This window comes from Mytilus trossulus, chromosome 10 (assembly GCF_036588685.1).
Source record: "Mytilus trossulus isolate FHL-02 chromosome 10, PNRI_Mtr1.1.1.hap1, whole genome shotgun sequence".
In the NCBI taxonomy this organism is placed as follows: domain Eukaryota; kingdom Metazoa; phylum Mollusca; class Bivalvia; order Mytilida; family Mytilidae; genus Mytilus; species Mytilus trossulus.
In genome coordinates, this window is record NC_086382.1 from 12,672,869 (window position 1) to 12,698,311 (window position 25,443).

The following is a 25,443-nucleotide window of genomic DNA, read 5'->3' on the forward strand; positions in this document are numbered from 1 at the left end:
AAATTGACCACATTACCTATCAACCTCAGTCTTACATAATTACACAGACCCTCCAATATACATCTAATTCTTAATAAACATGTACTTGACCTCATAATTGAATACACAAATGTGTATATTAGATATTTGATATTTATAAGGGTGATAGATTTATTTATTGCAAATTACTTTTGATCTACATTACAAAAAGTGATTCTGTAAATTATATCTGAAAGATGAATAATTAATTGATTAACAAGATCTTAAAAAAATAAAATATGAATATATAAAAGGTATTCAAGTATGGCCTATAATTTACTTGATAAATAGCCAATAATCATCTGTAATTTAAAATCAACAATTTAGATTAGTTCACTTTTTTTTATCAGGAATTGGCTTGAAACAGTTTTAAAATTTTAAAACTTTTAATTATAACAAACCATTGTTTATTTCCCATCAATCATAACATGCATTATGTCTATTTTAGTCATTTGAATTTTTATTAAAAGTAAATAAATATTTTTGCAATCAAGAAAGAATCCACATTTCAATAAAATAAGTTTTTTAATTGGTTTACGTTGAAAAAGTACATTTTCCATGCCCTGTGTTGAAAAATACTTTAAAAATTGATTTTTAACTTTTAATCTTCAATGCCATATAACCTCTTTTTTAACTTACAAAATGCCCCAAAACAACATTTTCCGATTTTTTTTTGCTGGCACTTTAAAGTTTTTAGCTATTGGTCTAAATTAATGTCTTACAAGAATAGTTGGTAACATTTACTAGAAGATTTTTTTTAATTTTTTTTATTTTTAAACATGTTTAGAACCGGCAACATAATTTCCATAAAATATAAACTGCAGTTTAAATAAAATTGTGCAAATTAAGAGACCCATATTATTTAATTTGAGCTCATTTTATCCTCATACTGAAAACGCAAGTTTCGTTCTAAAGACAAATGCAATTTTCAGCAATAGTGCTTTATGAATGTTAATTTTCCCCCACCATACCTTAATATGAAATAATTCAAACTACTGTTCTAATCTTTCCATGAGTGATATCCATCACTTTGATTTTTCACATTCATCAGACAATTAGTAATAATTTCACACTATATTTGCATAATGTAAAATATTTCTCTTATAAGGAGAAACATTTAAGGATGAAGATGACTTAAAAGACATGTTGATTAAATGAATATCACAAGTAATTCCAAAACATAAAAGTTTTGATAAGAAAAATTAGTTGTAAGCTTTATAGAAATAATTTTGAATTTAAAAAGAAAAAAAACTTCAAAAAATTTGCATTCATACACAAAAAGACTAAATACTATAAAATAATATTGTATGTTTCAGATGTTTGAATTAGAAGACGTCCTACCTTTGGACTGCTGTCGTATCGTTAAGTACGATGAGTATCATGATTCCTTAGAATGTTCATACGAGGGTCAAGAGGAACACACCATGGGACAGATTCTAGGAGGTGTCAAACAGGCGTATAACTTTGATTTGTTATTAGAAACTAAACATTCTGATCAAGAATTCCAGGAATACCGTCCAGGAGGTCAGTATATAGAACATTAGTTCCTTGTGAAAATTTGATAAAGTGTTTATTAGAACAACTTAGGATAATAAAACAAGATCTAATATTGACACAGCTAAAAATGTGTTTATTATCACATCTCCTTATTTCTATATTACCAGTAGTATATTGCCAGTAGAGCTTAATATAGTTCTAAAAAGACCACACAATTTTGAGTATGTATATTTTCTTGATCTGTTAATTGAATTTAAAATCATCACTGCATGTTTTGTTTGATATATTTTTTACCCACATATTTTGATAATACATGAAATAAACTCATGAAGGATACCAGACTTAAAATATGTTCCCAAGGTGTGCGTTTTGTCTACTAAAGATTCATAAGTGATACTCAATAAAAAAGAAGTTACAGGTTAAATAGAGTGTTCAGTTAAAGAGTATAAAAGACCCAAAATTAGGAAAGATATAAGATATTTACCAAGTTATATATTTATAGATTTTTCATTATTAAAGCATTTTCTATGCAACTTATGTCAAAACTGAAGACAACAATCATTATTTATTTTTATGTTCTATGTTACAGGTGTAACAGTGAAAGTCTATGTGGCAGACATAGAAAATGATATTCTCCATGATCCCATCAGTGTACGAGCTTATCAGACTCAAACTGTTAATGAATTTAAGAAACTAGTCTCAAATGTAAGTATTATAGTATCATTCATTCACATAAGCATCTTCTTACAGGCTCATATAATATCTTGACTACTGTATAATCCATTATTTTCTTTGGTATCAATTCAAGTCAGTACTCTCAAGATAAAGTAAAAAAAAAGATGTGAACTAAATTAAGATAATGCAACATGAACTGAAAATAGGAAAGTAGTAGAGTAAAATGATTTTGTTATTAATTTATAAACAAACAGAGCTTGTTGATATAAACAAGATGTGGTATGATTGCTAATGTGAAAACTCTCAACAAGAGACCAAATGACACAGAAATTAACAACTATAGGTCACTATATAGTCTTCAACAATGAGCAAAGCTCATACCACATAAGGCCCCAAAATGACAAATCTAAAACAATTCAAAATAGAAAAACTACGGCCTTATTTTTGTACAAAAAATGAATGAAAAACAAATATGTAACATATCAACAAACGGCAACAACTAAATTAAAGGCTCCAGACTTGGGACAGGTACAAACATCTACAGACGGAGTAGAACATGTTAGCGGGCTCTAAAAATATCAGTACCTACTCTATTGCAAGATCCCAATCTAATGAATCCAAGATCAATTGAATGATTGATTTAAAAGACCTACTTTGATAAAAATTATGTGGAACCATTTTGGTTGCTGTCTCATTGTCATATACCCCATCTGCCCTGTTTAATTCATAATATAATTCAAATTCAAGGGGGAAAAACAAAGCAATGCCATAAAAATTAATATATATTATTTATTTTTTAGATACTGAAGTGTCCGGTAGACCAAATGAGATGTGTTTTGGAAAGATTTCATAGTGATTTGAGGTTTTTAGCTGTGCCAAATAAAACTCTTAAAGCTGAAGGATTCTTTAAAAGTAACAAGGTATGGAGATGAAGATATGGTTTCAAAGGCATCTTAACATTGAAAATAAGCTTTTAATTCTGAAACTTGTTACTAACTACACTGTGTTTAAAATACCACTGAGTTATAACATTAAATTCCATGTTGGAGGTCAACATGCATAACATCCTTTGTAAATCAATCAAAATCAATTTGTTATACAGATTACAAGAATTAAAAAAAACACCCAGTGAAATGGTTCAACACTATGATCTTACATTGGATGGCATGTAAGATTTTCATACAACACATGTTATTGTTGGCAAGAAAATAAGAAAATTTACCCAAATTTTGACAAATGTTTAATTTAATGCAGATTGTTAAGGAAGCTTGATAAAAACTATTGTGTGAAAATGAAATTACTAACACAATAGTAAAAGCAAATCTTAGATTGATTTACATGTATCTCTATCAAGGTGATTCACTTGAAACATTTTTAAAGGCTTTTGGGATCTCCAAATAATTAATGAACTCTTGCAAGAAAATTGGATAACACATAAGTATTTGTTAGCAATATAGATGTACATATACAAATTAATATAATTATTGAAATATTATAAAAAATTTACAATTAACATTTTAGGTTTACATAGAATACTCTGGTATAGAGAGTGTAGAAAGTGGACAATTTCAGTGTAGCAGATTTTATAAACTTTTAGATCGACATCAAAATACAATACGTATATATGTAAATATACCCTCTGTAGGTAAGTTATATTCCATAAAATTGTGTCCATGTCTTCTGAAAAACTTACAAAGAGAATAAATTATCTTTTTTTTTTATACATGTAATATAAAAATCCTTAAAAAAACCCACCTTTAATTTGTTGTTGCAGAAAGTGTTAGAATTATATTTCTTTTAAATTACCCTATATAAGTCTTTTCTTACATTATTTTCTACAATAGTGATTGAATTACCACTTTTTAAATGGTGCTGCTTTCAAATTTGTCTAAAATATTGTAAAAAGTTAATCTGTTACTGAATATTTTTTATGCCTCATTTATGGGCATTATGTTTTCTGATGTGTGCATCTGTTTGTCCGTCTGTCCTGTTTCAGGTTAAAGTTTTTGGTCGAAGTAGTTTTTGATGAAGTTGAAGTCCAATCAAGTTGAAACTTAGTGCACATGTTTCCTATAGTGGGGATATCTGTGTACTTTGGACACATTCTTGTTTGTTAATTATTTTTTCTAACTATTTTTTTTGAATGATGATAAAATTTTAATTGTTTTTCTCATATGCATACTCAAGTTAACAACTCAACTTTTCTTCTCTTTAGACAAGTTTTAATTAAATTAATATGTTTATTTTCCAGATGAAGTTAATGAATATATGAAATCTAGTTACCGTCACAATAAACTATTAGAAGATATGTGTTCTAGTGTAAAATCTACACAAGACAATAATTCATTAGACGTTGACGAAGGAATAAGTGATAGGGGGAGTGATAGTGAGTTAGACTCCAAATTAAAATCTGTGACGTTGAATAATTCACATAGTGATCGGTCTTTAGGACAGTGTACCAGTCCAACAGAGACTGGTTCCGAGGGACGGACAAGTAGCCCTGTTGGGCAAAGTTGTAGTAGTAGTCAGGAAACCAGTACTAGTGCTGAATTTAGTCTAAATACAAATTGTAGTACTGAATCAGGAGGAGAAAACTATAATGTTGATGACGTTATACGAGAACCTGTTGAACACTGTGATAGCGACTCTGAACAGACAGCGCCCCCTTCTCCCGGTGACAGGGGGATTAATGATATGGATACTCATTCAAGTAAAGAAGGTAGTGAAAATTTGGACACGGATAATAAAAATGAAAGTGAAAATTGGGACAATGATGAAGTGACAATTGTTCATGAGGAACCATTTAAACATTATTTTAACATGGTGAATAGAGATGAGGATATTGTATCAAAACAAAGATGTAAGTCTTATAATCTAAATTATTAAAAAAGTGTATAAATTTAGCATATAACAGCCTTGAACCTAGGTATCTGTTGGTTTTTAGTTTACAAAAAAAAATGGTCCAAAGGAGCCTCAATAAGTCAGGAAATGGCTTGGGTACAGGTCAATTTTAAACTGATGGTTTGTATGAAAGGAAAAGGATGTGAAAAAGTCACTGTCCTGCCTTCAGCAATTAGCAAGACCCTAATTGTATCGAGAAGCTTTAAAAAGTCGGGGAAAACAAAATGCGAAATAATTCTAACGAAAGAACTACAGATTTAACAGCAAAAAATGACGAAATTGATTCATGTCTCCTTTTTCATTGGACAGCCACATAAAAGCATTGATGGGTTATATATGTTTGTCAGCACTCAATCATTCCCATAACACAAGACAGTGGTGTATAAACAGCACATTATGTAAAATTTAGTTAAAAGAGCTTTACTGATAAGGTCATTACTAAGCACAAACACAACCAACAAAGGACACAAAGTACCCATCCTGGAAAATAAGTAGTTTTTGAAATAATCTATGAATAGATCAGGTTTTATCAACTTATACTCATCTAAAAATGAATCAACATGTGATATGATATTTCTCTTCTTTAATGTAAAAAAAATTGAAATACACAATAAGCCATAAATTGAAAAAAAAATTGGCAGAATAATGTGTCCGGCTTGATTGATATGACTTCCGATTTAGATGGAACATTAAAGTTCTGGGTTATCTTGTTTGTCTTGCATGAATCAAGTTTTATATCATATTTTAAAACATGTTCTTATGAATTAAGTAGCAACATTTCTCTTCAATCTTGACATTTATATTTTTCAGCATTAACAATCTTGGTAGATAAGAGGATAACACTTGGGGCTTTCAAGGCAGAGCTGGAGCCATTTATTGGTACAGACTCTGAAAACTTTAAGGTAATTAATCATCTAAAGAATTAGAGGATTTAGTCATCTTTATTGTGGTGTAATCATGACAACATTCAGCTGTATGTAGACTCCTAGGCCATTAAGGGATAATTACTGTTGTCTTGCGCTGTTCCCTCAGTTTATTTTAATCTGCAACTCTTGTGGTTGTTTTTTGTGGGTTCCTTTTATTTAATAACATGTTATGGACTTTGCCATTCCTGCTTTATACTTCAGTTTGTTGATCATCAACTAATTAAGAAAGGCTCAATAGAATTACAACATGTTTGCATTATCCTTATATTGAAATTGTAATCTGTTATGATTGGTCTAAGAGAATTTTGGGGTTTCCCCTTACAACAACATGGATATGGTCAATTCTGTGTATAGCAGTTTGTTTATCTGCTATCACTGGGAAATCTCTCAATAGAACTTAAACAAGAATGTGTCCATAGTACATGGATGTCCCACTTGCACTATCATTTTCCATGTTCATTGGACCATGAAATGGGGATCAAAATTCTAATTTGGCATTTAAATTAGAAAGATCATATCATAGGGAAAATGTGTACTTAGTTTCAAGTTGATTGGACTTCAACTTCATCAAAAACTACTATCGTAGGTGGGGCATAAACATATTCTTATAGTGTGATGTCCATTTTCACTGAACTAGTACACATTTTGTTTAAGGGTCAGCTGAAGCCTGTCTTCTCACTTGTGAAGACCCATTGGTGGCCTTAAGCAATTTTCTGACTTCTGGTCGGGTTGTTGTCTCGTTGACACATTCCCCATTTCCATTCTTTATTTTTTTCTTCAGTATATGAATTTGTTCACTTGCTGCTTTATTTATATATTTTATTATTTTCAAGGTTCTTTAACCAAATCATGAACTTACTTATCTGTTTCTGTTTATATTATCTGGAGACACAGTTTCAATGGATGACTCACACATTTTGTTAATGAATAAATAAACAGTTAATTGAATTTATATTTATATACATAAGTGAGACCTATTTCAGTGCATCAATAAATAAATATATATATATATTCTTTATTCCAAAAGCAATACAGCTTATAGGTATCAAGTACAATAAATATTACATTAAATATAGTAAGCAAAAAATATTACAATAAGGTAATTCATTAATATGCAATTAATACAATTAAAAACAAATGTAGGAGCATGATATTAATTAGCACTATTTAACAATCTTAATTAAAGTATGATATACACATTCAACAATTACAATTTTTTTTCGGCAATACATAAATACTTCCCAAAATTATTAAGTTCTTTTATATTACGAACAGAAAACAATTGTATAAGTTTACATATGAAAAGATTTATATTACTGGTGGTAAATCACTTTTAATCTTTATATGCATGTTTATTGTAGGTGTATAGAGTTTACACGAAAAATCAAGAATTTGAAAGTATCCGGCTGTCAGAAACCTTGTCTTTCTTTGAAGATGGAAAAGTAAGTTTAATGTGGTATTCAAGCAGAAAAAGTTTTAATTAGAAAATAACACCATAAAAAAGTTGTCCTTAACTGTCAAGATGAAAATAAGGAAAGCAACATTTGGTGATAGTCCAGGGAAACAGGTTTTAATGAACCGTCTAGGTAACTGTCTCTAACAGTTGATCAGTGATAGACAACGGATTGCCTACTGAGACTGTCGTAAAATTTGATGGTGTAGAGTCTACACTGTAGACGATGGATTAATGTTTAGTGTCTAGTCTCATTATCTCATGTAATATATGCATAACTGGATAAGAACATGTTAATGTGATATGAGTACAAACCTTGATTTGTAGGATACTGATTCACTGAGTTTATTTTTAACTTGCTAGTTCCCAAGGTAACAGTTTGAGAAAAGACAACAATTATTTTGACTCAAAGCCAAAAAGTGTTCTAAATTCTAAATGCTTTTTGATTATTGTAGAAATTCCACAACGGCAACAAGTGTATTACGATATTTCTCCACTCAAGATAGTTAAATTTTAATATTTAAAGCGTGAGGTTTTTAAATTAAACTTTAAAGACTGGAGAAATATTGTAATACACAAGTTGCATAGTGGAACCTGTTTCTCTTATGATTTTTGCCCTTCCTTTTCAAAGATTTGAGGAAAGTTGTGTACTTTTGATGTGACATCATCAGGCATTGTCGCCTTTTTTCATGACGTCACAATAAGAAAATTCAGAAGAAACCAAGAAAATTTAACATCACAATTAAATTTCAACCAATCATTTGCCGAAAACAGTCACTAGTGAAGAGAAATATATTTCTCACACCGGTCAGGAAATGTGAAAATAGTACAAAAATTAGATAAGCAGTAAATACCAATTTTTATGTCTTTGGTTGTACCCAGCTCAGGATCAAATTCTCAACTAACCACTTTTTAGGCAAACCTAGTAGTACATCTATCATGAGACGACCCCCCATGGTCATAAAATGTGAAATGCTATCAATGTGTGGTGAGGATGTTGATTTTTGTCACAATAGAATGGCCTGATTGAAAGTATGTATTTATGAAATGTAATTTTGTTAACAAAATTTATATTTGTAAGAATAAATTGGTAATATAATTCAGTATAATTAATGTTTATTATTTTCAGCTGAATATTAAGTTAGGGAGAGCTTTAAAACAGGGAGAATACAGAGTCAAAGTGTTCCAACTTGATATCAATGAAGCAGAGGTATGAACAATTTTAGTTACTTAAGTTGAACATTCTTGCCATATATAAATTGATTGATCCCTGCACACTCAGTACTTTTATTGTTGCTCTTTCTTTATATCATCAGAACTTTTGTTTTTTCAGAATTTTGTAAACAACATCTCAAAAGAGAATAAATCAAGACAAATGAGAATAGTTTAGAACCTAAGGCATTGTGTCTTTGTTTTTTTATAATTATGAAAATAAAAAAAAAATCATGGATTTCAATATAAGCATTGTACAATTTTGAGTTTCAATTATATGTATACCTATTGTTTTACCTGCCTATGTACTGGCTTACGTCTATTTCTAAATTCACTTCAAACATTGTCAAAGCTGTATGAGATTAATAATTGGTACATAATATGTTCTAAATTCTTGTTTCAAAGCACTGATGGATTATTGAAAGAAATATAAGTAATATTTGATAGGTTACCAAATTTTAAAATTACAACTAACTGATATTTTTTCTTTACAGCCTGGCAAGTTTCTTATTGATACAATATTTGCCAAAGGAATGACGGTGTTAGAGTCAAAGAAACTGATACTTCCAGAGATTAAGGAGCAGTGTGGCCTTGACATTCCTGTACATAGGTATGGAGCATAAGGGAGCAAACTCTGTGAGATAAGAAAACTGACAATGATATTAATTTTGTATTCGAAAGTATAAATGAATTTGCAATAGGTATTCATAAAAAATTTCAAGATGTATAAGATAGATTTTTTTTTCAAATTTCAAATGTAATTTTGTTTTAAATTGTGTAAAAAAAAGTTAAGTATGGATGAGGGTTAAATTGTGAAAAAGAGCGGTGAGGGATATGATTAATGCTCTGTTCACATACTCAAAGATGTTAAACAACACAAAAGAGTGGTTGAATTTAACATTGAAAATTTCTATATTTTAATGTATTTTGGGCTTAAATTCATAAAAAAAAAAGATTGTTTAGCAAAGATTATGAAATTGATGTTCTTCCAAGATTAATTAACATGTTATTGCAGTTGATTTTCTGTATTGTTTAGATGCCGATTACGGAAGAAAACATGGGAAGAATCCTGGTTCTATTTACCTTGACAACCAAGTGTATGAAGATGATGTACCTATATTTGCAAACTGGGAAATATTTTTACAGAAGCTTGATGGTAAAGAATTTAGCAATATTTATTGATTTATATGCATACAAATAATATTTTTATACCTCCTCTCTGAAGCTGGACAACATCTGTCTTTCAATCAGGAACTTTTAATTTGATCATCCTAAAAAAATTGGTAGTAAGCTTCATGTGAATATGCTTTTCTGTGTTTAATCAATTATCATTCTTTCATATAAATACCATGTAAGAAATTTTCATTGTTTGCTTTTCTCAGGAACTACAAATTAGAACTTCCTTAAATTTATTATCAAGCTTGATATGAGCTTGCCTAAATGTGTAATACATTTTCAGATTCAGCACATGTCAAGTTCATTTTCACTAAATACATAAATATATATTTTCTTATACATAAAAGCCACATGTCTAGTTTCTATTTGTAAATGTTATAGACGAAGAGCAGATGATATCATCATCACAGTTAGCCATCTTTGTACGACAATGGCACCCAGCAACTGTAGAACTAGAAAATTTCAAGGAGATATTCTTAACCCAGCAAACAGTTGAGGAACTTAAGTCAAAGGTACTTTTGATGTGATATGATAAATTTGCCAAACAGAATTATTTTATTGAAAGAACAATTTGAGGAATATTCAGTGGGGTGGGGTATATAACTTCCACCATTTAAAAAATAACGAAAAAGGATCTGAGCAAAAGATAAAGAAAACAGATAGATGCAGTGATTGGTGACTGTGTGTGATTTGATGTAAAGTGAGCAAATTTAAGTTGTCCTGGTGAAGTTCTTTTCTCATGTACTAAATGCAATAGATTAACTGTATTTGGTGTATGGAATGATTACAATTGAATGTCCATCTGCTGCTATTCAACTGATCTCATTTTCACAGATTATTAATAACGTTAGATTTATGTTTTTTACTGGTTGTAAAACCTGAATTTTTAAGGATGTACTTAGGTTAGGTTTTGGAATTTGTATCAAATGTTCGGATTCCTTGGTGTTTTTCCATACAATACAATGTAAAATAATTTGACCCATAACACTCATTTATTTTTTCATATAAGACTTAATAGCTTATGAAAGGTCATTTACCAAAATTTTAGAAGATTATTGATTTTCTTTCTTTTGTTTTGAGACCCAAATGATACCAATGCAAATATAAGGTAAAAGTCCGAGTCAGCCTTTCCCCACCACCTATCAAAATTTTTAGCTTATCTTTATCCTTAATTGATGCTCTACCAGCTTATAGTACCAATTTGAATTTCTTAATTTCTTAATTTCTTAATTTTGACCTAACCTCACCTAAGTACATCCTTAAGACTTTCAACATAATTTCAATTCTGGTCAGTAAATTAGGGACGACAGTAGGTGCGGATATTGAAATTGAAACACATCAAATAGTCATTAGAATGGTGACCTATCAAGGATGATAAGGTTATATTTTGACTTATCTTGCACAAGGGCATGCAGTTAAACAGATAATATATATCCATTCAAAAGCAGTTGAGCAAAAATGCAATTCCTGGCGGATCATTGTGAAAGCTGTCTAATGATATTAATTATGTATTTTCTCCATTTCAGATTTCAGAAGTTAGTGGAATTCTAGAAGAAAATATTGACTATGCCAAGGTATATTTTTTATATGTTTATCACACTATAATATACTTATTATAAAGTACTTTTGATAAATTTAAAAGGAAGGCTGTGTGATTACAGCTCTGACTTGAAGATGATAAGCACTCAACAAGCTTTAAAATTTAATTTTGTTATTGGCTATTTTTTTTTTTTTTTTAACATTCAGGAGTTCAATGTAAGTTTTTCCAAACAAGTGTAAATTTAGGAATTTCAGACATTGGGACAGGATCTATTACCTTGTATAGATATGAAACAAGCCCCAATTTTTTTTACAAAAAGAATATTCTATTTCATGTCAGTGTCACTTTAAAATGATTGATATTATTTTTAAAGCTTAATATTTTGTACTATAGTGTCAAGAAAAAAAATGATTTCAAATCTTGTCTTTAGTTTCACAATTTATTATTTTTCATTAGACTTTAGTGTCACAGCAACTTGATCATGTTGATCCATAATCTTGTCTAAAGCTTCACCAACTTTGTTTTGTTTCTTAGGGGCGTGGCAACTTTCCCTGTGATGTCTCTCTACTGGAGATGAATACTGACTTAGACTGGAGTCCACATGCCACAACACTAAATACATGGCCTCTATATATCTGTGATGATGGAAGTGTTCTATTTTACAAGTAAGTTTGACCATATTTTTATAGGTCAATTAGGTATGGAGGCAGAAAAAAAGATTATAGCTTCTTTAAAAATGAAGTCAAATTGTAAGCAAGATGGAGGAGAATTTGTCAAAAGATTAAAATGACTTTTTATAATACCGTAAAAATAGAAAAAAATTTGGTCGTATATTGGTATCATTTTGGTGTGGTCGTTGTCGTCATTGTCGTCCGAAGACATTAAGGTTTCCCACTCTAACTTTAGTAAAAGTAAATAGAAATCTATGAAATTTAAACACAAGGTTTATGACCATGAAAGGAAGGTTGGGATTGATTTGGTGTGTTTTGTTTCCAACAGTTTAGGAATTAGGGTCCAAAAAGGGCCCAAATAAGCATTTTCCTTGGTTTTCGCACAATAAATTTAGTATTTATAAGAAATCTATGAAATTTTAACGTCTATGACCACAAAAGGAAGGTTGGGATTGATTTTGGGAGTTTTAGTCCTAACAGTTTAGGAATTAGGGGCCAAAAACAGGTCCCAAATAAGCATTTTTATTGTTTTTTGCACAATAACTTAAGTATAAGTTAATAGAAATCTATGAAATTTTAACACAAGGTTTATGACCACAAAAGGAAGGTTTGGATTGATTTTGGGAGTTTTGGTCCCAACGAATTAGGGGCCAAAAGGGTTCAAAATTAAACTGTTTGATTTCACCAAAAAATTAATTATTGGGGTTCTTTGATATGCCAAATCTAACCGTGTATTCAGATTCTTAATTTTTGGTCCTGTTTTCAAATTAGTCTACATTTAAGGTCCAAAGGGTCCAAAATTAAACTTAGCTTGATTTTAACAAAAATTCTTGGGGTTCCTTGATATGCTGAATCTAAACATGTACTTAGATTTTTGGTTATGGGCCCAGTTTTCAAGTTGGTCCAAATCGGGGTCCAAAATTATTATATTAAGTATTGTGCAATAGCAAGAAATTTTCAATTGCACAGTATTGCACAATAACAAGAAATCTTCAATTGCACAGTATTGTGCAATAGCAAGAAATTTTCAATTGTACAGTATTGCGCAATAGCAAGAAATCTTCAATTGCACAATATTGCACAATAGCAAGAAATTTTCGATTGCACAGTTTTGGGCAATAGCAAGAAATATTCAATTGCACAGTATTGTCCTGTTTTCAAATTGGTCTACATTAAGGTTCAAAGGGTCAAAAATTAAACTTTGTTTGATTTCAACAAAAATTGAATATATGGGGTTCTTCAATATGCTGAATCTAACCATGTATTTAGATTTTTTAATATTTGGGCCCTGTTATTTAATTGGTCCACATTGAGGTCTAAAGGGTCTTAAATTAAACATTATTTGAATTCTTCAAATATTGAATTCTTGGGGTTCTATGATATGCTAAATCTAACCATGTATTTATATTTTGGATATTGGACCATAATAGGTAAATGTCCAATTTAAAATTTTAAAGTTTTTAAGTTTAAGTTCTTAGACCACATTCATTCTGTGTCAGAAACCTATGTTGTGTCAACTATTTAATCACAATCAAAATTCAGAGCTGTATCAAGCTTAAATGTTGTGTCCATACTTGCCCCAACTGTTCAGGGTTCGACCTCTGCGGTCGTATAAAGCATCGACCTGCGAAGCATCTGGTTGTATATTAAATTCTGTTTAAAATTTGGGAAAATAACCTTTTGTTACCCTATCACCAAAAACCTACAAATATATCTATTTGAATAAAAAGTAAAAATGCATTGTAATACTAGTAGTTGAAATATAAGGAAATAATTTCAAATACCAACCCATTTTAACTAAAGTTATCACATTTCAGGGATAAAACAGAAAAGCCAATGGAATTGTCAGCAGAACAGAAAAAAGAACTACAACAAAAAGAAAACACAAGGTAAATGTTGTTGAAGCAGAGATTAATCATTACTGCTGATTTGAACCATATGTAAAAAGTGGCAAAGAAATGCAAGTTTTCAATTTATATTGCAATTTTTCAAAATACTGCCCACTGAATTTTGTTAAGGAGTGAACATCTCTGTTTTAATGCAAAGAAAATATTAGTCATCCATTTTTTGTTTTAAATAGTAACAAATAAATCTTGATATATATAGGGTGAACAAAATGTAAAAATTACCAGAAAAGTATAATACCTTGACTAATACTTAATAAAAAGAAAAAATCATAACATACATAACACATTACATGTTATAGACATCAGAAGGGGATCTGGCCACCCCTATTATTTTCATTCAATAATTAGAACTGGTTCAAAAACTTGAAAAATTGCTCCTTCCGCTTTAGTTTTTATATGACAGAGGATAGTTCATGTTATAGAAATACTTGCAAAACTAATTAGAGCCATTTGTTTTTTGAAGGTTGAACAGAACAACTGCCAGGACGACATACTCACCTAGAAAAGAAAAAGCTCTGAAGATCTACACAGATGACCATCCCCCTAGCACCAACAATAAAACTTCCCCAGATCTGGACTGAAAGGCTTAAAACCATTACATTTTTAACTGGTTTCTTAATAAATTGTTTTACTGGTTTCTTAATAAATTGATTAACTGGTTTCTCGATAAAGTGTTTAACTCGTTTATTGATAGAATAAACAGGTTTAACTGAAATCATTTTAAACTGGTTTAATTAGTAAAACTAATCTGATATTGAAAAACACAAAATAAATAAAGTATTTACTGCGGTAAGGTTTTTCTTGGTTGAAAAAATACTAACCTGTTTTTAGATTCACAAAGGAGTAGGTCCAGTAAGGACCGATTTTGGCCTCAAATTTCAGGTTCATCTGACCACTTTTTAAACACTTAAGTGTCTATTTCATTTGAAACAATCAGTTTAAGTGAAAGATTTTAACTGATTTAGTCATTAAAAACGATCCGATTCAAGCTCAAATATGAAAAATTTACCAAATATGACAAAAAATGTCACTTTTCAGATGGTTTTTGACAAAAATGAAAGTGGCCGCATCCATGTTCATCCTCAACCTTTATATATGTTATGTATTATCATAAAATACAACTTACATTTCAATATTAAGGATGAACACGAATGCAGCCACTTTCGTCTTGCAGGAAAACTGTCTGAAATTTAACTAAAATTCTAGAAATGTGAAGATTTCAGTAATTTAGCATGACTTTATGGTGCTAGTACCCGATAAATGTGCATTGTATTGTCAAAAACAGCCCATATTTATGAAGCAGAAGCATTCTACTGTCCAATAAATAACTGAAAGTTTACATTTTAACAATTTCGTAAAACTGCTATATTTTTGGGCCAAAAAGGGGTCTTACTGGACCTACTCCTTTCAAAGGAGTTCAACTATAACTGTATTAGAATTTTAGCTGATTTTTAATTGTCACTTTAAATCCATAAAACTGTAAAATTACTGTGGTTTATGCCAATTTAGATATCAAAGAAAATTTACCAATAAAAGTTTACCATAGAATATTCATTTCTATTTAAATAGCTAGATATATTTAAACAATAACAAAATGTTGAAACAAAGTTTTTTTTATACAGAGTTAAATGTAATGTCCAAGCACACAAATCAGTAGTATTTAAAATATTGATACCACTTAAACTTTGCAATAGTTGTTGAACATATATGATTGAATTATTCTGTAAAGCTTACGGGCTACGAGGTTTGTTATTTTGAAATAGACAAAACAAAGAAATCATGGGTATAAAGATTATTACAATTGTAAAAAGATCATGTATAAAGTTTTTATTGTCAAAGAATTAAATGTAAAATATTTCATTTGTTATTTTTATTTCACAGTTTTCCATACATAGACATTTTTTTTGTGTTCAGCTGCAGTATCTTTATTTAATCAAGTAGGTCTTAAAAACTATAAATGCTGCATATCATGAGAAAAATGCAATTATGCAAATCATGTATGTCAATTAAAAAAGGTATTAAGTACTCCAAAATCAAGAGAAGTAAAAGAAATTGTGCAAACCTAAACTAAAAACATGCAGAAAATAAAAGATATGCCCATCAACTCATGTGCTTGCAACGGAAAAGAGGGAATTGCTTTTAATTATTTAGTCTAAATTTATTATGATTCAATTCTGATTTGCACATAATATTAATGATCAATAAGGAAAAACACACAGTTGAAAGTGATACTATTCACTATGTCTAGAAAATTTAATTGTCAAAGTGAACCTTCATGCACAGAAGTTACGAAAAACTGTAATCAGTAGTAAAAAATAGATAATGTTTACAATTGTTAAGAATACACTTTATGTATATACAAGTTGCATTAAACATATTTTGGTTGCTATTGGTTACTGCAATGATGTCTTTATGGAACCTGCATTTTTGCCCTTTATAGTTTGTATTGTTGATCTGCACTTCAATTAACACAATTTAGTCATACTGGCTCAGAGCTTTCAAAACTAGAGCCTGAATCTGTCTTGCAGGATCAGAGAATATTTGAAACAATTCATTTATTTCTTTAGTAGAAGATTTACGTTTTAAGTTGAATAATAAAGCTTGCAACTTTTTCATTAATATCTCTTTCTGCATTTCGAAAGATTTTCAATTGATCTTTCTGTAAACATTTTTCAGATAAATACACATGTATGTCTAATAATGGTCAATTACAGAATTGTTGATTTTTTTCTTTGGCTTTTTTCAGATATTCAGAAAATATCAACCAAGATTGTTAATTGTTACACTATTAATTAATCTGTTTTATTAATGTAATTTTAATTTATAAGGTGCTGTGGGGACAAATATTTAAGATTACTGAAGAATAGATTATTTCAGAATTGTAAAGAAGCCAAATATAAATACATGTTCTTGTTTTTTCTTGGGATTGTATATATTACTATCTGTCGATATATTTCCAGTGTAGAATATATCTACACTGGCTGTTCAGATTTCAATGATTTTGAATAAAAAAATATCTATAAAATGTATATTGTTGTCATGGTTTCCATTGTAAGAGTAGAGACTGAAAATGTTCAAAGAACAGCAAATTAGAAACTTTGATTAAAGAAAAGGGACCAGAACAGATTTAAAATGTGTTCTCTCCAGATATGTCAAAAAAACATTCTGGTTAAAATGGAAATTTGAAATACCATCATGTTTCCAAAAATTATAGCATCACATCCATAATACAATCTATAAGAAAATCAATTCATATAGCATCACATTACCATGATGCTAAAAGGTCCTGGGTAGAAAACCAATTTTATTCCTTTATTGACACATATACTTTCACACATGGTTTAATAAAACTTAATAGGACCAATCTCAGCCCTTTATTTGATTACCGGTATGCATGAACAAGAATCCAGAAAGTAAAATAAACAACAAATTAAATGACACGTATATATAATTTAGAAACAATGAAATAAGAGGAATACCTGCAAGTATTATTAAATGACATGAAAGGACCATGTTTTTTTTTAAATCTAGAAATAAGGAGACAAAGTATTCATTAAAAACCATATGAAATGAAAATTAGTAAATTTAGGTCACCATGTGTCCTTCAGCAATGAACGTTGCCCGTAGTGAGTAGAAAGGTGTTAAAAAGGGCCCGCCTTGTCAAAATGTTAAACAGTTCAAACAAGAAATTAATAGTCTGAATTATTATAACACAATATACAAAAGACAAGTATTGGCCAACATCAACTTACTTCTAGTACTACCACTGCATAACATACTCTTGACGTGGGACAGTCAGACGCATATACAAAGTTGCAGGATAAACATATATATATAAAAAAGTAGAATCACAAAACTACTGAACTCCGAGGAAAATTCAAAAAAAGAAAGTTTCTTATCAAATTGCATAATCAAAAGCTCAAACACATCAAACAAATGGATAACAACTGTATTCCTGTTTAGTGCAGGCATTTTCCTATATAGAAAATGATAGATTAAACCTGGGTTTAAAGCTAGCTAAACCTCTAACTTGTATGACAGTCGCATCAAATTCCAATTTATTGACAACGATGTGTGCAAAAAACGAACAGACATAATTGAAGGTAAACATGTCAAAAATAAAGATACAGCAGTCAACATTGTGTTCTAACCTTAATCGCTATAAAATAAAGGATTATGTAACAAAGAGGCATCAAATGGCATATAGGCAAGCATATCAGCTTCAGCTGATATTGAACTCATGAGCGCCTAATCTTCTCCTTGACTTAGTACATTGATGTAATATAGCATACGAACATAGTGTTATATCAATTGGAAAGACTCTAATGGTCGACAGGAAAGCACAAAAGTCGACAAATAAAGACACAACGTACCTATCTAAAAGTGTTTGCAGTTACTGACAGCTAGTTCAAAACCAATTATAACTAATTCATTAGTAGATCATGTTTTCCCAAGACTAAACTATCAATTGATACACATGCAACAGATTTAGTGTGAAAACGTCATAATAAGTCTTAATAAGATAAATTATGAGATAAGGATAACAATATTGGTATATCGGCTCCTAGTGATATCTTACATTGCCATCAATGGTTCACCTGACCTCGACCTCATTTAGATAAGCGACTTTCCATTTTGAATTTTCCTAGGAGTTGAGCGGTACTTTCATTATTTTACTTTTCGACCTGTTTCTTAGATACCTTTAAGCGATTGGGCCTTTATACTCGATGTATGGAACAATTTTAACGTGTACATGTTTTTTCTGTTATGGTACCTCTGACCTTGACCTTATTTTGAAGGATCATTGATAAAGTTACGTGTATGTGATACTTGTAGTAGACATTTGCGGAAACTAGGTCTATACCTTTCACTCTAGACTTACGATTAAAGGTCACAAAACAAGGGGTCATCTCAAAATACAAAAAATAAACCATCAATACAGATACAAAATAGCAAATGTTGTCTTCTATCAATAAGAAGTTATAAGCAACAAGTTAAAATTTCATGTGTCTGACGCGCTTTTCTGGATTTACCACCAAAACCGCAAAAAGCCGAATATTTGAAGACAAGGATTTCAAAGGACCGAAGGTGTAGATATAGTATGATATATATATTTTCAGCAGAAGCAAACGACTTTCCCCGCGAAACAAGGTACTTTTAATGCAATGTTTAGTATACGGAAACCAGCAGAAATATTGTTCAAAGAAAACTCTAATAACTGTTTCATTTGAAATAGTAATGTTGGTGTCGTTTTTGTTATGCACGATTACAACTTTTTTTCATTTGTTATCCCTAACAATCAATTGATAAGATTTGCGTATAAACTTTGTGTAGAAATGAACAACATCACAGTCAGACATCACGGGCTGTTCCGGGGGTTGGAACACCCCTTTTCCTACCGATCAATCCTTTTGAGTAGGGACATATGGTCGGACCCCCTTTTATATTGGGGTGGAATCCTCTTTTGAAAATGGCTGGATCGACTCTTGCGTCCTCACTGCACTCTATATTACAATTTCTAGAAAATTATACCAGTCAGTCTGGAAAAGGGGTTAAGCCTCGTGTTTCATAGTTCAACGCCAATAATAACTAATAAAACATCATGTACTTAGGACAAAATACCAATCAGAACGCATTCAACATCTTATCTTTTTTTTTATATTCAAAGATCTTATTACAGTGTTAGATTGGTAACATTTCAGAATAAGTTTATGTAAGGATTGATAAGTTTCCCCTGATCATGTTAAAATTTCCAGGCGCAGTAAACAACATTCCCGTATAATTTATGATGTGTTGGTCACTTGAAGTAAGTTTTCTACAGGCACTATATTTGTATGTTTTGAAGAATTTTGTAAAGCATTTAAGTAATGTTTGGTACAAAATTACTGACTTTATACATCGATTACGATCAGTGAAATCCAAAACGTTACTGCAGACAAGGCTACAGCAAACGCCTTGCAGTATTTAAACACATTAAGCCGGTACCAAAGGAACATAACCGTCTAAAAAAGTAAAATATAAATAATAATATCTAAATCTGAAAAAAGTAAAATCACAAAAATATTGAACTCAGGGGAAACACAAATCGGAAAGTCCCTTATCATTTGGCAAAATCAAATAACAAAACACACCGAAAACGAATGGAATATTATTTTTTTTCAAAGTTAGTTTCTTTTGGGTAAATGTCTGCAGTATATTTAGAGAAATTTTGATGATCAAACGAAAATATATCATCAAGATAACGGTAAATGTGTTGAATTTGTCAATAAAATGAAATTAAGACGGGTCTTTACTAAGATTGACCATAAACTGTGATTCATAACAGTACAACAAAAATCTGCAATGCTATCAAAGGGGAACAACTGGTGCCAATAGTTATACCTCCACCTGTCGATAGATTATATTGCCAAAATGTACATAAATGTCAACGAGAAAATTGACAGCTTTAATCCTCTCATCACATAAGGTCCAGAAATTCGTGTTCAATTAGTTTAGACCAAAAACTATGCATAATGCTTTGGGTTTGGATGTTGCGGTTGCAGTCTCAAATACATTTACCCCGTGTTTAAACAACAACTCAAAAGTTAATACAAATGTGAATTAAATATCTTAACTGACCAATACTTTGTAATACATTACTTACTCTTTTAAGACACACCCAGCTCCATCGGGCTAAAATACATACATTTTCGTTTTCTTTGGACGTAAAAACTTCATTAATGTATGTTACGTAATTAATTTAACTTACAGATTCCGTTGTCAGGATTTTACGAATCCTTATATAAATACAAGTTGTCCGTTGATGAGGGTTTTGTTCATATAAGAGAAGAGTTGCCATCGATACGACAGGTATGTATGTCTGAATGAAGTCTGAGTAAAGACAAAAAATGTTGGTAATTATCATACTCATCATTTATACAAGACTCCAAATTTTGTATGCCTAACTCGTGTTTTGTCTACAAAAGACAATGACAAATTTTACATGATGCAAATTCTCACAGTTGAGATTGTATTTATAAAATTACTTTGACCTTAACCAATGTTTACGGATCGATTTCAGATTAGCCTTAATTTTTACAAAGTACATCAGTAGTAATCACAATGACCTTTTTGTTTTGTTAAAAATAGCAAGAATTATGACTATTTATTCAGTGTCAAATAAGGACTATTTCTTCAGAGTCAAATTTATTGTGTAATTCTTTTTAATGTAGCTCTTATCTATGACGGCAACACTTCAGGTGTAAAGATATTTTTCTCAAAGGGAGATTTTATTTGCCCAAAATAACAGTTCACAAAAATTTGCACTAGATATGTATAGCTATGTTGAACTTGGGTTACGTCTAATCCTGCATGAATGTGATACATAAGTGAACTACCGTTATCTTTCGCAGTTTAAGATACTTTAACCATACTTTAACTTTATCATTTGAACATTTGACTTCCTCATTCTTGTCAATTAGATGTAATGATCGCAGCAAGGTGAGCTAATTTTTCATCAAATTTTATAGAGAATCAGAAAATAAATAATTAACTATATGCTTGTTTGAAGCATGTTTTTACAAATCGATCCTTAATTCCGATTTTCTCAGACGATTGAATTCCAAACCAACTTCTACATATTTTTTCGATTTTTCAATCTGATGTATGATTGCATACATACCACGATTCAATATAAGCAAATAAGTTAAATTTAAACAGACTGTGAATTGCTTTAAGCTAAATGAAACTAAAATGCGATGTGGTTATTTTAGCTAGAGGCTTCCAAGAGCCTGTGTCGCTCACCTGACTATAAAGACTTTTGTTTTGGAAATCACAAATAAATAGATAAAAATCATAACATATACCAAAATAATGATTGAGTCCAAATTTGGTGGTCATCTTTAACAGTAAATCTACAACAAACCATCTTAAACTAAGTGCCCCATTATCAGCCATCTTGGATGATAAATCACCTTCAAAATAACAACAATGGGTCAGAATCTCATTAGGCATGTAATGTTTGGTTTCATTCCATTCATTGGTTCTCTATAGGAAGATATTTGTATGTATTCCCATAGAGTCTAGTCCTTTGCTGGTGGACATCTTGGATGATGGATCGGCTTCAAAATAACAACACCTGGTAAGCACTGCGTAAGGAACATTTATGCCATTTTAATCTCTATTACATTCAGCAGTTCTCAAGAAGAAGTTCAAAATGTAACGACGACGACGGACGACAAATGACAAGTGATTAGAATAGCTCACATAGCCCTTCGGGCCAGGTGAGCTAAAACTATATGTAGCCTTTTAAAAAACTTGTAATCTGTCATCATGCAGTTTGTGTGTCACATGTTAAATATATTATGATATTACATATCGATTGGATTAAGTTTTCTCATACAATCTTCTAGTGGACTATGATAGCTTGATTGTATTGATGAGTTGTTAGTTTGAACCTTGTATACTACTAGTATGTTTGCTTTAAATGTTTAACCTAGGCTTTATCCATAGAATTATTAAATACAATTATTAAGAACGCCTCTCATTAAGTACGCCTCTCAGTTTTAAAATGAATAACTTTTCATAAAACTAATATGTTACTGATAGGCAATAAATTGAGGAATAAAAAAACAAAAACAAATTGGGGGTCAATGACTATTATGTGCTGGTTTTCGAGCTATAAGCCATTGTAATTTTGGCGGGAAAATGTTCTCTCTTGATTTTTCATAGCTTTTTCATTGACCAGTTAAAGTTCTCAAATACTATTAAAAAATGAATAAGACTTTACAAAGGACTTATAATTATACATGTAAAAGATTTATAAAAAGAAAAATGGGGGTTCATGGAGATTTTTTTTTAAATGGATAAAACTAGAGGATTCCGAAAATCTGACGAAAATTCCAAAACATGACAAGCAGACATCCTTAAGGTGTCACATGTTGAGTAAAACCTTCTTTACCTTCCGGTTCACCTGATATTATCCCATGTTTTTGTGGGTTTTGTGTTTCATAATCATTAGTTTTCTGTGATGTGTTTTCAGACTGTTTCCTTATTGCCATGACAACTCAGGTGGATTTCATTTTTTTGAGTTTTATTATTTTTTTGGTATATTCCGTCTCTCTTTTAAAATGTCATAAAAGAGAATTAAAATATTTCAGAACATTACTGTGTATATTAATGTATAATATATTATAACTTTTACATTGCTTTTATTACAAGAAATGGCTTCCAATATTTCCATTTGTGGCATCTGTGATCTCCGACATCTTTCAAATCCATCTACACACTGGTGCCAAGACTGTGACGAAGCTATTTGTTCAGAATGCAAGCAACAACATAATTTATTAAAAGCAACACGTGGACATACAACTATTCCAATAGCTGATTATAAAAAATTACCTGCTTTCGTAACTGATATTAAACAGTACTGTGACGTACACAATGAAAAATATCAAAATTATTGTCAGAAGCATGAATGTCCTATTTGCTACAAGTGTATTCAAGACCATGCTAAATGTACAGAAAGTATTTTAGACCTCGAAACGGTTATAAAGCACGCAAAGACGTCTCAGATTTTCCAGGATTTGATTCAGAGTGTTTCAGATTTACATTCAAACATCACACAGATGACGAAAGCCCGCGAAAATAATTTGGCTAAACTAGCAGATCAATGCAAATCAGCAGTCAAGGAAATTCGAGAGTTTAGAGTGAAAGTGAATCATCATCTGGATGTTGTTGAGAAGGGTCTGATTACAAAGCTGCAGGACGCCGAGAGTAAATGCAGTCAACAAATTAAAGAAGCCATTAAAAGCCTTAATGAAGTAGAATCAGAAATTTCAAATTGTGATGATATATTACAAGGTATAAAGCAACATGCATCAGAACTCCAAGTTTATCTGGCGACCAGAGAAATCGAAAGGCAATTTTCAGATAAAGAAAACCGATTGACATCCCTGATGGAAAACAATCATTTTCATGATATTACTGTCAGTTTGGATATAGACACACTGGTAGAATATATTCTATCTGATGTGAAGGTGTTTGGAACAGTATCTATTGAAACAATACCATCCAATTATAAATTAATCAACAGGAAATCAAAGCAAGCCCAAATAATTACAACCGATTTCAAGTCCTTTGACGACATCAAGTTAAACCAAATAAACAAATTTGATTCTGGTAGTCGACACGTAACCGGATGTGCCTTCCTTTGTGATGGACGAATGGTATTTACTGAGTACGAAGGAAGGCATTTGTATATCACGAAGAAAAATGGGGATCTGGATTTCAAAATTCCAACGAAAAGAAAAAAATCATTCGCTGTGACTGTGATGGATGCTACGACTGTTGCTGTAAGTTCCGGTAAACCAGATGCAAATGAAAAAGCATGTATTCAGATTATTAACATAAAGTTGCGAGAAGTAATCAAAACAATGCATACCGAATCCTGGTGTTATGGGGTAGTGTTTGTCGATGATAAGCTAGTATTTTGTGGGAATGAGCCCAATGGAATTTATGAGATCGATTTGAAAACTAACACACAGAGTGTTATGAGTCGTACAGTTCCTTTAAGCACTTGGTCAAATATCAGTTTCCTGGATAAAAACAAGTTCTACATTACAAATACTAGAACAAGCGCTGTCACATGCTATGACAACAAATTCAACGTTATCTGGACTTATATGGACGACATGAATATGCAATCAATACGAGGATTCTGTGTTGATACCATTGGAAATGTGTTTGTTGCATCTGAGAAATGTAAGAACGTCACTATAATTTCCCATGACGGAAAACGTGCTAAACAAATATTAGACAAAACAGATGGATTAGATGCTCCGTTTGCAGTGCAATACGACCGTTTTACCAATCGACTGCTAGTTGCTAATGAGAAGGGTATGACGTATTTGTTTGGCATGCAATAAAGATTAACTGTTACGAAAATCGAAAATAGATAATGTTGAAAAGAAATTAGATAACAAAAATACCGAACTTCAAGTAAAATGCAAAACGGAAATGGCAAAATCAAAAGCTCAAACACATCAAACAGAGGGTTAACAGCTATCATATTCTTGACTTGGTACAGGCATTTTCATATGTAGTTAATGGTGGAGTAAACCGTGTTTTTAAGCTAACTTAACCTCTCAATTATATGACAGTCGAATCATATTATGTATAATTACCACCCGGTTTTTGGCGAGGTTCATGCTGCCAAGTATTTGTTTTTTATATGATGTCTTTTGTTAGCTATTTGTTTGTCTTGTCCCTATTAAACCATGTTGTTGTAATTGTTTTCTCGACTTGATGAGTTTGTCCCTTTGGTATCCTTCACCTCCCTTCAATCAAATCTGATTTATATCAAATATTATGATTGTGAGTTAGTGATGAACATGTTAAAATCTATTTATAAACGGTAAGTCTGGTTCAAAATAAAAAAAAAACCTGCAAAGAGTTTTGTTCACATTTTATGGAGCATACCAAAACAATA

The 25,443-nt window shown here is 30.8% G+C and overlaps 1 protein-coding gene and 1 pseudogene across 1 annotated transcript; both read left to right on the forward strand.

Annotated features, from left to right (window-relative positions):
• Positions 1-15,833, forward strand: part of LOC134686868 (ubiquitin carboxyl-terminal hydrolase 47-like) — a 39,296-nt pseudogene extending 23,463 nt beyond the window's left edge.
• Positions 15,834-23,176: 7,343 nt separating this feature from the next.
• On the forward strand, positions 23,177-24,880 carry LOC134687703 (uncharacterized). Its single transcript, XM_063548161.1, has one exon. It carries the CDS (start codon positions 23,177-23,179, stop codon positions 24,878-24,880), a length of 1,704 nt encoding a protein of 567 aa, XP_063404231.1.
• The last annotated feature ends 563 nt before the right edge of the window (positions 24,881-25,443 follow it).

Coding starts and splice junctions, on each gene's coding strand:
- LOC134687703 (XM_063548161.1), top strand. CDS start 23,177: ATGGCTTCCAATATTTCCATTTGTGGCATCTGTGATCTCCGACATCTT.